Source organism: Sprattus sprattus, assembly GCF_963457725.1.
Source record: "Sprattus sprattus genome assembly, chromosome: 17".
In the NCBI taxonomy this organism is placed as follows: domain Eukaryota; kingdom Metazoa; phylum Chordata; class Actinopteri; order Clupeiformes; family Clupeidae; genus Sprattus; species Sprattus sprattus.
Genome location: NC_137915.1, coordinates 25,611,194 through 25,625,638, shown reverse-complemented (window position 1 = coordinate 25,625,638; position 14,445 = coordinate 25,611,194). Strand labels below are relative to the sequence as shown.

The following is a 14,445-nucleotide window of genomic DNA, read 5'->3' as shown; positions in this document are numbered from 1 at the left end:
GCAATATTTCTGCGGTGTCTCTGCACTGAATGCTCTGGACCCTTTATTAGTAAGAGGCTCAGGCTAGACCTAAACCGTGTAACTTTAGGCCACTTTGACGCACTTGGCCATGTACAGAAAACATTTGGTAACAGCAGCATTGTTATTCAGATCACAGAGATAATCTTCTAGAGCACACCCTTACATTACATTACATAGACTCTGTGTGCACGGCACCTAAGGGTTACATCACATTGTGAGAGGTGTTGGTGTTTTCACTGAAACCATTGCATTACATTTGAAATTACACATAAACTATTATAATAAATAATAAGCTAAATCTATTATGTTGATGGCTTAATTCTCTTCCTGCCATAAAGAAAAAGAAAAGGTATTTATCCTAAAATAGAGAATAATCAATACACCATAATCTTTTGGGTGTTTTATTAATGGCAGCACTGCAGGAGGAAGTTTTCTGCATCAAGATGGAACCCTCTCAGCTGCAACTGAGAACCGTTTCTCTCTAGCAGAGGAAGTGGGGCTTATGCCTGGACTTCCGGTGAGTTCTAAGAACCCAGTTTTCCAAAGGTTTTGCACTCTTATAACCTGCAGATTTTAAAAGCATAGGCTTTTTGACAGACTATATATCCAGACTGTTGCCTGCAGTCAATAATTATCTGATCAGCTCTCCAGAGTAGTCTTGTGTGAACATCCTGACAGAGAAATTTGAAAATCTAAAGTATGTATGTGTGTTAATCGTATGCCTTTGTTAGCTGAAACATGACTTTTCTGTTTCTGTATATCTTTGATTATTACTAAGTGCTGACGTTTCTAACTATGTTTGTGCTTAAAAGTGTATTTTCTCTGTGTGTGTGTGTGTGCATAAGCAAGGGCTGATAAGAAGAAAGAGTAGTCCTTCTTTTCTGTCTTGCTGATGCATTATGTTGCAATAAGCATAGTAAGATTACCTCAGATGTAGGAGACCCAACCCATGGTTATCTTTTTAACTTTGCTTCTCTCTCGTCTGCAGCAGTTTGGGAGTGAGCCCGGGCTCTCTCTCTCTCGTCCTCCTGTTGTTGTTGAAAAAATGTACTTATATGCACCTCCGGAGTCCTGAGGTAACTTGAGGGAATGTTCACCTAACACATCCTTTACAGGAGTCTGATGATGAGGGGGAGGTAGAGGAAACCATAAAGGGTGAGGAAGAGATTCCGAAGGCAATTGTAGCGGACCAGAAAGAAGATTCCAGAGAGATCAGTGTTGAGAAGGATGTAGAGGAAGTAAAGTTTGAAATACAGGAGGTCACCAAACTCCTGGACAAGAAAGATGTCTTCAAACATGACCAGGCTGAAAATGTTGAGGTAGAGCAGATAGGATTGTGTGCTGCAGAGGAGGGAGATGAACTACAGCATCAAAGGTACACGTGAAGTAATCACTAAAGTCACACTACACTTTGATAATGCTTTATCTGAAACATCTAAACTGTTGATATACATTGTATATGTTTGTATATGGGCCATTCTACCGAATTGATGCAAAGTCATGTCGGATATATTTAGAATTTTTGTATGTTTTTTTCCCAAAACTTTGTCCGTATGTATATTGTACCATATCTAAAGTACACATATCTAGTAAAAGAACTGTCAAGTTTTATATTGTATTTTCAGAATGTGTTGGAATGTTTTTCCTCTTCCAAAAATTGTCACTACCGAAACACCACATTTACTATAGTAAAAAAGTATTATTATTGACCTGTTCAGATTGTGTTTCCTTCCCTTCTCTGAAGAGTATTTTTACAAATATTTCTTGAAGATTTTCACAATGAAATCTATAGAAATGAATTTTTTACCAAATTTTCAAGGTCAATTTATCTGTTTCGGTAGTGACTGCACTGTTTCGGTAGTGACTGCACTGTTGGATGGATGTTCATTTCTCTCCCAAAATCATCCAAAAGGTGCTCTGGGCCTCCCTTTAGTCCACACAACACATTTATTTAAAAATTATGGGATTGAACTACTTGCCATTTCATTTTGTCACTACCAAAATCATCTGGTCACTACCATATGTTTCGGTAGTGACTGTTTCGGTAGTGACAATTCTAGCTAACTTTAAGCATAAATAAAGAATTCTAGCAAGCACACGGCTTGCAAACACATCTTTGAAGAGGTGTACACACATACAAACATAAGATTTTCCATGATACCCCAAAAGGTTTACTTAATTGAAGAAAACATGCGTTTCGGTAGTGACAATTCTTAAGGTTACACGTCGATTTTCAGACTTTGGAACACATTTATATAAAAACTATGGGATTTAGCTACTTACCACTCAACCATGAGGGACAGAGATGCAGTGTCACTGCATGGTCAAAAATGCAGAGTCGTGGCTAAAACACAGGCTCAGCCAATGGACTAAAACTCTTGTGTTTCGGTAGTGACATGAAAACTAGGGACATGATTTTTTGAGTATAGTAAATTGATTTAAAAATTAAACCCACAATAAATCTAAATATTCCAAGTTCTGTTTCAACCCAATCATAAAGATCTTTGAAATTAAATCATTGAAAAAAATCTAAAAAAAATGAAAAGTGTTATTTAATGGCATTGAAATTTAGATGTCAGGGTTGGGGACAGCTACTTCCCAATAGAAAGTACCCTATAAATGATGATTTTGTATATATTTAGCTTATCACTATCTCATGTAATGCATTGGGTTTATATAGACCATAACATTTTCTAATTTAATATCTATGCCTAAATACCTAATTGTTTTGTAAATAGATTTTATTGTTGAGGGACTGCATATTACACGAATTCGGTAGAATGGCCCATATACTATGTACTGTTTAATATTATATATCACTGAAGTATTTATTAGTGGTTCTAGGGTATAAGTGCTAGTGTCATAGGATTTGATTTACAGATGAACTTCATCTAAAGGGCCAAAGGGTTCCCATTTTTAATTCGTCACCCCATTAAATTGTCTCCCAGAACTCGACAGGCATATCCAAATAGCTTCTTGTGTATTTAAAATAAGATGTATTGTTAGTCTTTTGGTGGAGCATGGTGAGGTATCCAGGCAAGTCCTAACTTCTTTTTACTGTGTGCAGTGTAGTTCTTGCATTGGTCAGGTCATCCAGCAAGATTTTGGCATTGATAGGAGAATTTTTTCCATACTCCACAGCCTTCAACCTTAAAGACTACCTAGTGATCCAGCTTTCTTTGACTGTTCACTATGTGGTTTAATTAAAACATATTAAATGTGTGCAAATCACCATCATGTCTTTATCATTAATGGGGCTGATCCATTTTAAGTTCAGCTGTAAGTTGAAACACAAGGCCCAAGTAGTTGCAGTATATTGTAACCAAGTGCAATGTTCCTTCTCTCTAACCCTCTCTCCCACAGGCAAAGTGTGGACTGGCTGGGTGAGGCCTACCACAGTTTCAGAAGAGGAGTCCTAGTTGCCTGTGCGTTCAGCCTGGGCGTTGTGCTGCCTATGAGCGTCGTCAGCGCTGCCATGCCTCCTTACCAAAGTGGCTCTGGCTTGGGCTGCTTGGACTTTTGGACTACAGTTCGCCAAATCCTGCAGCCCTACTGCAGTGTCCAGCACAACAGCATGCCACCATGGTAAAGGCAACATCTGGCGAATTGGAAAACAGAACATGGAAGCTGTAACAGGACATTGGCACCCAAATCTCTCCTCAAAAAAGACAGGTTGCAGTTGCCATCATAATTTGATTTCTCTTTTGGCTGTTTAATTAAAATGGTCACAATATACTGATTATTTAATTAAAATTATATTTTTTCATCTTTTAATAAGCTTTTGGTTTTAGACACAACTCATACCTAATATTTATTAACTGAACAAAACTAGTCTGGTGCCTGTATTCAATGTCCAAATTTGCATTAAATAATATTGGCATGAAATAATAATGAAGAACTGCACATTATAGAATATTAGGTACAATTATTATTTCATACGTGCCCTATAAAACTCAAAGGCAATGCTATCCAGAATGAATTAAGGATGAATGTGAGCTATTGGTCTTATACATTCTGCTTGAATGTGGAATTGGAACCTATATCAGAGATGAACTTAGCATGAATAAAAAAAAACTTCAGTAGCATTGTTGCATTAGATTAATCTCTAGAAGAGAGATAAGGCTATTTAGGCACAAGCCATTCCTATCGTCACAAGAGGAGTAGAAACTAGGCTTGTCCATTAGAAGCATCACAGAGTAGAAATGCTTCTCAAACCACATTGATGGAAGTAAATGAAAAGTTAAAATGGGACTTAATTATAAATATAGCACTGCTGCCAACATCTTCCTCAGTCAACAGCAAGTCAAGCTAAGGGGATAGAAACGGAACGAAAGTCTACCAAAGCTGTGGAATGAAGGAAAGATGTACATGAGCTGCAACCATTCTGAATACCAGAATTTTCCGTGACGGACGAAAGCAGCAGAACTGGAACAAGATTGTCTTGTATTGTTACCCTACAGGCAAGATAAGCTGTATGAAGAGGCCAAGGGTGTGGATTGGGAAGCTGAGAAAACTGGTTAAACAAAAGTAAACCCATGAGACGAGGGACAAGACTGATTGGTTTAGAGAGAACCATCTGAGGTCATTACGTGGAAAACAGAATTGTCATCTGTCAGGGAAACATTAAGACCCTCATTTAGAATCAGGCACTTAACTATTAGTGATGATACATGAGTTCTTCAGTTTCCATTCAAAGGTCTTTTCTGAGGAAGATATATGGGCCACATGAGTACGTCTTTACAACCACTAAAATTGACAAAACTCTTTGGAACCTCATGATGGCGTCATAAGGTGGCCTCATGTTGATATGTTTCAACATTTTAAGGAGGTGTAATAACAGGCGCTGTGCATTCAGAGATGAAATTCCTATTTTCTTCGCATGTACCCTCCAGGCATCTGGGAATTGTTTTAGGATCGGGGTCCAGGGTAACAATAATGTATTTTCCCCATGTTGGCTTTTTACCACTTAAAAAAGGTGTGGATGGTATATGTATGTGTAATAACTTACCTGAATCTCACATAAAATGCATTCATATCTATGTTAAGCCTATGTCATGTTATGAAAGACCAAGTATCTTAAATTAACCAGTTATGCACACATAACCACTTAACCTCAATATGGCTGTGTGCATGGTATAAAAAATGAGGCTTAGATGTCAGTGCATGATCTTCGGTTCAAGTGTACCCACTCCAGCCCATTGGGCGGCGGTAATAATCATCGATGGTCTCTGTGTGAACCAAACAAAGAAGCATTTCAAACGGATATGACATCAATCCAATTCCCCCTGACGTCACTGGAAAATGGCTGACCAAGAATAAGGATTAAAGGTAATGTCGTATTGCAAATGTATTTGTGTATAACGAGCTTAATTTTTAATCAGATCTAGTTTTAGGCTTTATTGGCTGATAGGACATGTAACTGCTACGTGGGCAGTTGTGTCTGGACTCCCCAACTTTGCCCCCTGCGTTTTCGGGCCAGCCCTATCGAAATAAGAGCCCTTTTTGTTTTTATCGTTATCCACACTGTCGATTCACATATATTTTAATATTTGCTAACGACGTTATTGCTTTCACTTACTATGTGGTTTCACGATAACTAATAATAATTTGCCGCTTCCATGCATTTCCCTCTAAAATGAGTCATTATACATCTTTTATCCTACTCTTGTTTGAGATCGTAAATTGAGCTACAATGTAACTGCTCACACCTAAGTCATATCGCGGGAACTTTTATTTCCCTTTCGTTTATGCTTGCATGCAATTTTCAAGTTCATGCAAATCATCCGAATTCCAACTCAAATAACTTTAAATATCGGATAATATATTGGATGATATCGGATAATATATTGGATAATTTATGTTTAAATATAATACATTGAAATATTTACCTAGTCCAATTTGTTTTATAAAGACGTCTCATAAACAAATGTCCAGAGCATGTTCAGCAAATCGTTTGTTTTGTTTATCTCCTCAGATTGATCATGTCAACCCTTGTTCACGCCGAACTCCTGCTGGAGCAGCTTAAAAAGCAAAGAGACCGGGGATTTCTTTGCGACTGTACAGTTGTCGTTGGTCCGTCGCGATATCAAGCCCACCGCAATGTTCTTGCAGCCTTCAGTGAATTTTTTGCATCTCGAATTGCGCTTGAGGCAGAGGGCGTCACAACTTTGGACCCAGAATGGGTGAACGAGGCAACGTTCCAGAGACTTTTGACCTTTGTATACACTGGGAATCTGAATATTGAAAGGTAAGCAGCATATTTTCCACCAATGAAGTGATGGATTCATGTTATTATAAAATGTATTCAACTGAAACAAAGCATATGAGTTAATGTCAGTTACTTGTTTTAACCAGTTGCTGACTAATTGTAAATATAAAACATCAAAAGGCATAATATAATTTACCCTTTCTATCCTATCCAAATCGAGTTCACATTTGGACCACTTTTTGACCTCAGAGGGGGCTTTTCTGGGGCAGAGTGTAACTTTTCCTACTTTACAGAAAGAATTACCTGGTATATTAGCTTGAGAGTAACGTGAGTTTTCATGGCAAAATTATATATGATTATAAAAAGGCTACTCGTCGTTCGTCTAAATGCCACTTGAAGGGGAATGCTCCTTTCCATACATAACTGATAAGGATTTTTTTCCAAAGATCATGTAAGTCAGTTACCCGTTTGAAGTCAGGTAGCCTACTCTAATTTCATAAAGAAATTTCGCTGAATTTCACAGCTAAATCTAATCCAGCTAGTTCTCTGGTGCCATGTGGTGACGTTGTTCGGAAAGTTGGCTATTAGCTTGTTAGCTAATAGTAACATTAATTCCTGCAGTTAAATAACGGTTCCTCATAAATTAACATATATATTTTCGTGCACATTGCAGAACCATTTAAAATGCCATAGGTTAGTGGACATTAATAAGTGAATGAAATGTTAACAGGTGTTTTATTTATCTCTTATTATAGCGTAGCTCGGATATCTATGCATAGCTAGCTCGTGACAGTTTCAGAATTCTGTGAGAAAGTGAGAAACGTAATATACGTATATAATTGACTTCATATAATTCGCAGTAGTTAGCTTAAATTGGGTGTCGTAAGATGTTAGATAAACAAAACTGTGTTATGGGAAAATACAAGTTTAATTCATTTGTAATTAACTTGTTTAGAGAATACTAGCTAAAGGTAATTTAACCTTGTCAAACAGCCATCGGCAGTTAGACCCCTGTCGTTCACATTGATTGTTTGATTATTGAATTGGTTCTATACATTTTGTCTTTCTCTTTACCTTTAGTAATGATAATGTTTCGGACATACGCAAAGCAGCCGCCTTCTTGGGAATGCAAGAAGTGCTGAATCAGTGTGATCGCCTCTGCCAGAATGACGAGAAACCTAGTTTGGATGCAATCATACTGGCTTGCAATGCTGTGGCAGCGGCAGAGGCGGCAGCGGCAGAGACGGCAGCGGAAGCTGCAGTAGAGCGTTCTGCTCCAAGCCCAGAGCCTTTTGACACACTTCCCCCTGTACCTGGAGTGGAGCAGAGTGAGGAACAGGAGAACACAGAGCAGAGTGAATCCCAGGTTAAAATGTCATCCACTCAGACCACAACCGAGTCTTCCCCACTGAAAGAGCAGGCAGCATCGATCGGTAAAAAGAGGGGCAGGAAGCCAAAACCCAAGCCCAGTGTTCAGACTCCTGTGGTGGAAGAGAGCAGTTCCCCCAGAGGTAGGGGAAGAGGCAGAGGAAGACCGAGTGGACGGGGAAGAGGAAGACCGGTGGGTAGCGGAAGAGGTCGAGGACGTCCCCCAAAGAAGGTGACAGCAGAACCAGTAAGTGAAATGCCCTCTGAGGAAGCTGAACCGAGCAATGAAGTGGAAGCGGTCAGTAGCATGGAGGACCCCGATTTCACACCTGGAGAGGACGATGACTCCCTGAACCCTGCCAAGAGACGCAGAAGCAACCGCAAGAGGGTCCCTAGCAAGAAGCTGAAGGAGAGTTCTGCCGCAGAGGTCGAAGTGGAGGTAGGAGATGGCGAGGAGGAAGAGGAAGAGGAGGATGGCGAGGAGTTGGAAGAAGAAGAGGGCGAGGAAACCAACCTGCCCAGGTGTCGGCAGCAGGGCAAAATCAAGCCCATTTGCAGCAGTTGTGGCAAGCTCTTCTCTGAGTTGAGTAGCCTGCGCAGGCACATGCGCATCCACAAGGGCCTGAAGCCCTACGAGTGTCTGCTATGCAACCGCACCTTCAGACAGGGTAACCAGCTGAAGACACACATGCGCATTCATACAGGTGAGACGGCTTTGATGTGAAAAGTGAAAATATATTTCTAGATTTGATACTAAACATTTACCACTATTACCACATTTCAATTTAACAAATTCTAGTACCAAAGCTTTTATTTTATTAAGGAGTAATATAATTGTTGTTAGGATATTTATTTATTAATAAATAAAAGATACATGAAATAATTATTTCCCTACATGTAGGAGAGAAGCCATTCAAGTGCGACAAATGTGACAAGTCTTTCGCTCAGAAGTGTCAGTTGGTTTTCCACTGCCGCATGCACCATGGTGAGGAGAAGCCTTATCAGTGCAACGACTGTGGGCTGCAGTTTGCGACATCTAGCAACCTCAAAATCCACTGCAGGTGACCCCCTATTTCAGATCAGAAAAGCTTGCCTAAGTTATTGTATCGTACAGCTCTTTTCTTTCTACAGCTTTGTTAGCATCTGACCTCAATGTTGTGGCTAGAGAAATGTAAAAGTATTTTTAAAAATACTTCAACTAACACAAACACATTATGTAGACAACTCAACCTTCCTAATCTAATGTCTTTCCTATCAACGTTGTCTTTTTTTTAGGAAGCACAGTGGCGAGAGGCCATACAACTGTGAGTTGTGTGGAAAGTGTTTTGCCCAGGCCAGCACACTGACCTATCACATGCGCCGGCACACAGGCGAAAAGCCGTACATCTGTGACACATGTGGTCGGGCTTTCGCTGTCTCCAGCTCCCTCATAACTCACTCGCGGAAACATGTAAAGGAGAGACAGAAAAAAGCAGAGGAGGAAGCTTCATCCAGTAAGCAACTTCGCTTTTATTTAATCTGAAGCAACACAGAGCATTATAAAGCAAGATGACACATTGAGCATATCAAAATAGCCCATTAATGATATGGTTGTGCAATTCATTGTTTTTTGTACTGTTATGTTCAGTAATGTGTACATTATGTTGAGTCTGGGTAGCAAGTATAGGTTGTATATTATGCTGAAGACCAATGTTCCCTCTAATTATTTTCAGCACTGAGCAAATATTTTTTATTCTGAGCGCACATTTCAGCACTGTGAGCAATTCGTAAACCACGCGACCTTACGAAAATGACCACGAGCCTGCGTTAGCCAAAGAGATGACAGCAAATGCATCAATATGTCTACAAGGTTGATATTTATTCAATATCCTTTATAATGGCTGGACTTTGGAACATTTTAATTATGGTGTTTTACCAGTCAGTTTAGTTGAACTTAAAAGATCTTGGAAAATAAATAAGGTTTAGGGAGGTTATGACTGGTTCACTGGTTATGAACGATAATGATATATATATACACAAAATAAAAGTATCCAAGGTGTTTAGTCATTTCTCAGCAGGTGTAACATTTAAGTAGAACTTCATTGAAAGAAAAATGTTAATGCAGTGCTCTACAATAAATATAGTAATTATGGTGTATTTTTTCCTAAAGGTAGCCTTCATAAAAAAATGTATAACTGCAGCAGCAAACTAAGCTACAAAACATGTCATTTGAATTACATTGAGAGAGCTAGCCTATCTGGCTGTTTGGTTCATCTTAGGCCTATGGAAGACACACCTTTCTGACTAAACATATGTCAAAATGTTGTTGCAGTTATTAAGATCACTTTGAATAGGACCTAATAGGTCTAATTGAAAATATTGGAAATTTCTACCTCAAATCTTCTCGCCTCACGATTTTGTCTTAGTGGCATTCATTAGACTGAAACCGCGTTCACAGTTGGCGCTAGATGCTTGGAATGTGCCACAAATGTCGAAGTTGTACCAGATCTGGAAAATGCTCACTTTTCAGCGACCACCTTTTTTCAATAACCATGAACTTGAATTCGACAAATGCGTCCCGGGACCGCATATTATGCTTCCTCCAGAAGCGCTTTGAACCTTTTCGCCAGATTGGTCACGTCATTCAGCCCATGATCAAATTTACTAACTGCACGATCCAACGTGTCCGGCTCAAAGGCAGCCCACTCAGCTCAGGGAAGCGGGCATCCAAGTGCTCACAAACTTTAAGGACAAACAGAATAATGTCACTTTTGTTCACTGCATGTTTTCCCACGAGTGAACTCTTTTCGCGTTTGCCTCCGAGCATATGTAAATATGTCTGAAAGTTTTATCCTACCTGAGTCAGTTTGGACTATTTTATCTAGCCGTCCATGTTTGAACGTTAGGCAGACCTTTGTCTGGGGCACCTGCTCTGCCTTTCTTTTCGCCATGGTAGCCTATAACTGCTGGAGCAGAGACCGGCAAGAGAGCTAAAGGAGATTGTGTATGTAAACATTCTACGCACATCCGGCTTGATTGTCAGACATGTCAGTATTTTAAATGTTTATTACCTAGCCTACATCCCCTTTGATTCTCAGATTTTTAAACCCTAAAAAAAAATTGTTTATGCGGTCTGAAAAATGTGCGCAGTCTGAAAAATCTATTGCGCGCGCGCAGCTTAGAGGGAACATTGCTGAAGACTAGTCAGCATGAAAACACAAAATGTTTCGCTCTACCCTTAGCAGTCTCCTCTATCCCCCATGGCCCCTCACTTACTCATGACTCATTATTTGATGAATCATGTGACCAACAGATGCCCCCTACCTGTGTCTGTCGTGTGGGAGGAGATTCTTCACTACTGGAGAGCTGAGGAAACACATGGACACTCATGGTAAATATTACATCCCAACACCAGTTATTACTATAATGGGTTCAAGCAGTATGACCTGGTTGACTCGCAGTGTCCCACAACTACATTTTTGTATATATGTTTTTTTCTAGTTTTCTGAAAATTAGAAAATGCAAAAAAAACTAAAAATTCCACCTAGATGATGGTGAAGAAACATTATGCTAAACAAACTATGATTGCAAATGATGGTCGCTACCCTTGCACCATCTCTAGACTAACAACTCATATACAGTGAACAACTGTATCCAATGCTGATGCTGCAATAAGGGGCCTACCCTGTAGCCTGTATCATGTCCTCAATAGATAAATCCAAGAGTGTAGCTCGTAATCTTATCGAGGATTTGTTAAGGCTATAGGCCAGTAGGTCCGTCCAAAACCTCAGACTAGACAGGGCAGATACGTCAATATAGGCCTGCAACACTTTCACCAAACCGGAACGTAGCCACGCTGGTCCTCCATCATTTGAAGCTACCGCAGATGTGACTATGAGATTTCCTGCCAAGTCACAGATGATCCAACTTGTATTTGTCTTTGTACAAAACTTGTGTATATTAACGAGGTGCTAGCATCCCTGTTGAGTCCTATGTTCGTCTGCAGGATTTACCTGGAAGCTTAGCCTAAATCTTCCACAATTTTACAAATTACACTCTCAGTCAGCTAGTGCTAATGCAGCCTAGACTGCTGTAGATAAGTGCAGCATCAGCATGGGATAACATAAACTCCACTGCTCATGGAATGGTGGATGCTAGTTACACTGTAGGCCTATAGGATTTTTTTTCCCCCTACATCACATGTGGGTAACAACCATCAGTTACAATCACAGTTTACTAACCATAATGTTTCTGGTTTTCACTGGACATCAGGAAAGATTCAAAGAGTTTCGTATTGTATAAATAATGTATGCCTAGTCCTTCTCATAGGCTACAGATACCATCCCAAGACAACGGGCCTATTGGGCAACAATTAATCTCAATCATCTGACATAAACTGGAACTGGATACAATAGTGTTTCATTCTCAAATTTGTCAATACCGGAAAAAACTGACCATACATGGACCAAATTGGTTGTATTCTTCTAGCTGTTTTCTGATTTGTCTAGTTAGTTTTGTAAGCAATAATATAACTCAATATTGCAATGTTACCGTAGATGTTAATATTCTTGGCTTCCTCAGTCCTTTGACTGAATTTGGACTATTTTGTTCTGTAACATTGGAGGTTCTAGTGATTTCTTGTATTTGATTAGTTTTATGCATACCTCAAAAGTGTTTTTTTACTTTTTACTGTAGGTTATAAACGGGTAAAATGTGATATCTGTGGACAAATGTTGGCCGATTCGAATGGTTTGAAGAAGCACAAGGAGAAGAAACACAGCAGTAAGATGTTATTTTTAACATTGGCATGCTGAGCCCATCCATAGTTCATTTTGTAGTAGGTGCATGTTTTAAGGAACAATATGCAAAACATTTAATATTTATTATGTTAAATTGTAAAATGACGATGTGACATGTTTAGGAAAACATGCTAAGTTGAAATACTGGCTTCTCTAACACCAATGCTACAGCCAGTATCTCCTCTTTTGACATTTCCATTCCGGCGCGGAAGATCTGTTTGTGTTTTGGCCTGTGTGATCCTGCCCACTGCACATTTCCCAGTATCATTTCAACACCCAGGGTTGCCAGATAAAAAACAAATTGGCAGGCGTGCAGCATAGCGTGCAGCAGCCATGAAAGCAAGCAAACAAACAAACTGGATCAACAGAGATAATAAGACCTAGACCTAAACTTAACCTAAAGCAGCATCCTTCTGGAAAGGTTTATGACCAGAGACGTAGTTAAACGATGCATTTGAAAACTGAGACAGCTTAGGGCCCAGTAGGGATTTGAAAAGAGATGCTGAGTTAGCTAATTTTCTCCTGAACAGGTGGTGAACATTTGAGACAACTCTCCAGTATTTAGAATTTGGACTAGAGTACCTATTTATTTATAAACAATAAATGTATATAGAAATATATATAAAATGCTAGCTGTCAGTGCTACATATTGTTCCTTTAAAGGTGGATGAGCTGAAAAGGCCAACAATATTTGGTTGCCTTTTTACTCTGGCTGGAGAGTAAGTAATAATAAACTTTATTACAGGCTCAAGGCCCACATGGAAGATGTACAATACATAAAATCAATAAATTACATATAAATATACATACATACAATCATAAATACATATAAATACACAAGGAAAGAAGGGCTAAAAAAGGCACTTATGCCAGTGTTCCCAGATCTTAGATTTGTACTTGACAGAGCTGCGGCCAGGGTCTGTCATCAGATCAATTATAACATTTGAAGAGCTGTCCAGCCGACACATGAACTTAAAAGTAAGGTTCCTCAGCAAGGCCATGAAGGTGGTTAGACCCATATTACAGAACAGCTGACTGGCTCTAGTACTCCTGGGTTTCTTCAGGAGTATCCTAAGACAGTCATTATAGGCTACTTTCAATTTACGCAAGCTCTCCTTCTTGTAATTCACCCAGAGTGAAGTGTGAAACTTAAGTGAAACCGCTAACAGAGAGAAACCCAATCCTAATCTGCCCAAGCACATTATGTCAACTATACTGTACATGTAGGGATGGAGTGTTCAAAATATTGCATGTACCTATGCCTAAACTGACCACATGATCAAACATGTTCACTTGTGCACAGAAAACTATTTCAACACTCCTTAATACTTCCTATACCACACATTTTCAGAGAGCACTACAGGCATACTGGTCAGAAGTTCCAAGTAATTCAAGTGTCTGTTGAAATGTATAAAGACCATTACAACAAGTATTAATAATATTCATACACATACACACAGTTGACAGTGACTGTGACATTTTGGTTTAACTGTTGTAATTTGAGTGACGATCAAAGAAAAGTCTCCTCCTTCCCACCAACAGTTGTACTTGAAGAGACCCTGAACTCTGATGCCCTTCCTCTCAACATCCCAATTGACCACCAGGGGCTGATTGCTCGCATGTGCGCATCTCCGCTTAACCCCTCCGACGTCACAGAGGCAACCAGCGTCACATTCGAGCAGCTGGAAATCCCAGCGGACTCTGCCACATCCATGGAAACAACGCAGATCGTCATCGTCCACACAATCCAGGCAGAGTAACGGGACCTAGAGGCACTACAGTTGAAGAGCTTTATTTAATTACAAAGTTGGAAGAAGTTTGGTGCCAATACCGTGGAATTAATGCAGAATAATGCTGTCTCGGTCCACAATTTGAATTATTGCATTGCAACCTCAAAGACATTTTTTTGTTTAGCTTTGATGAATTAACGAATTCACGTTAATGGGTTGTGTGTTGTATTATTTTATTTTATTTTTTAAGCAAGAAAAATTGTGAATCTTTGTGGTGTAATACAAAAATAGAAGACTACCCTATACCCGCCCTTTTATCACTTCTGAATGGATGGGATGC

General features: G+C 39.5%; 1 protein-coding gene across 1 annotated transcript; it reads left to right on the top strand.

Annotated features, from left to right (window-relative positions):
* Positions 1-5,304: 5,304 nt before the first annotated feature.
* On the top strand, positions 5,305-14,410 carry mynn (myoneurin). Its single transcript, XM_080854855.1, has 8 exons — positions 5,305-5,349; positions 5,996-6,268; positions 7,310-8,301; positions 8,499-8,658; positions 8,873-9,090; positions 10,890-10,967; positions 12,272-12,358; positions 13,918-14,410. The coding sequence occupies exons 2-8, from the start codon at positions 6,003-6,005 to the stop codon at positions 14,133-14,135; spliced, it is 2,019 nt and encodes a 672-aa protein (XP_080710981.1). The 5' UTR covers positions 5,305-5,349; positions 5,996-6,002; the 3' UTR covers positions 14,136-14,410.
* Positions 14,411-14,445: the final 35 nt, after the last annotated feature.

What these genes read in the sequence shown, in the direction of transcription:
- mynn (XM_080854855.1), top strand. Translation starts at nt 6,003, where the DNA reads ATGTCAACCCTTGTTCACGCCGAACTCCTGCTGGAGCAGCTTAAAAAG. An exon ending in ACACATGCGCATTCATACAG is followed by an intron (nt 8,302 to 8,498) that starts GTGAGACGGCTT and finishes CCCTACATGTAG; the next exon opens with GAGAGAAGCCATTCAAGTGC. An exon ending in GAAACACATGGACACTCATG is followed by an intron (nt 10,968 to 12,271) that starts GTAAATATTACA and finishes TTTTTACTGTAG; the next exon opens with GTTATAAACGGGTAAAATGT.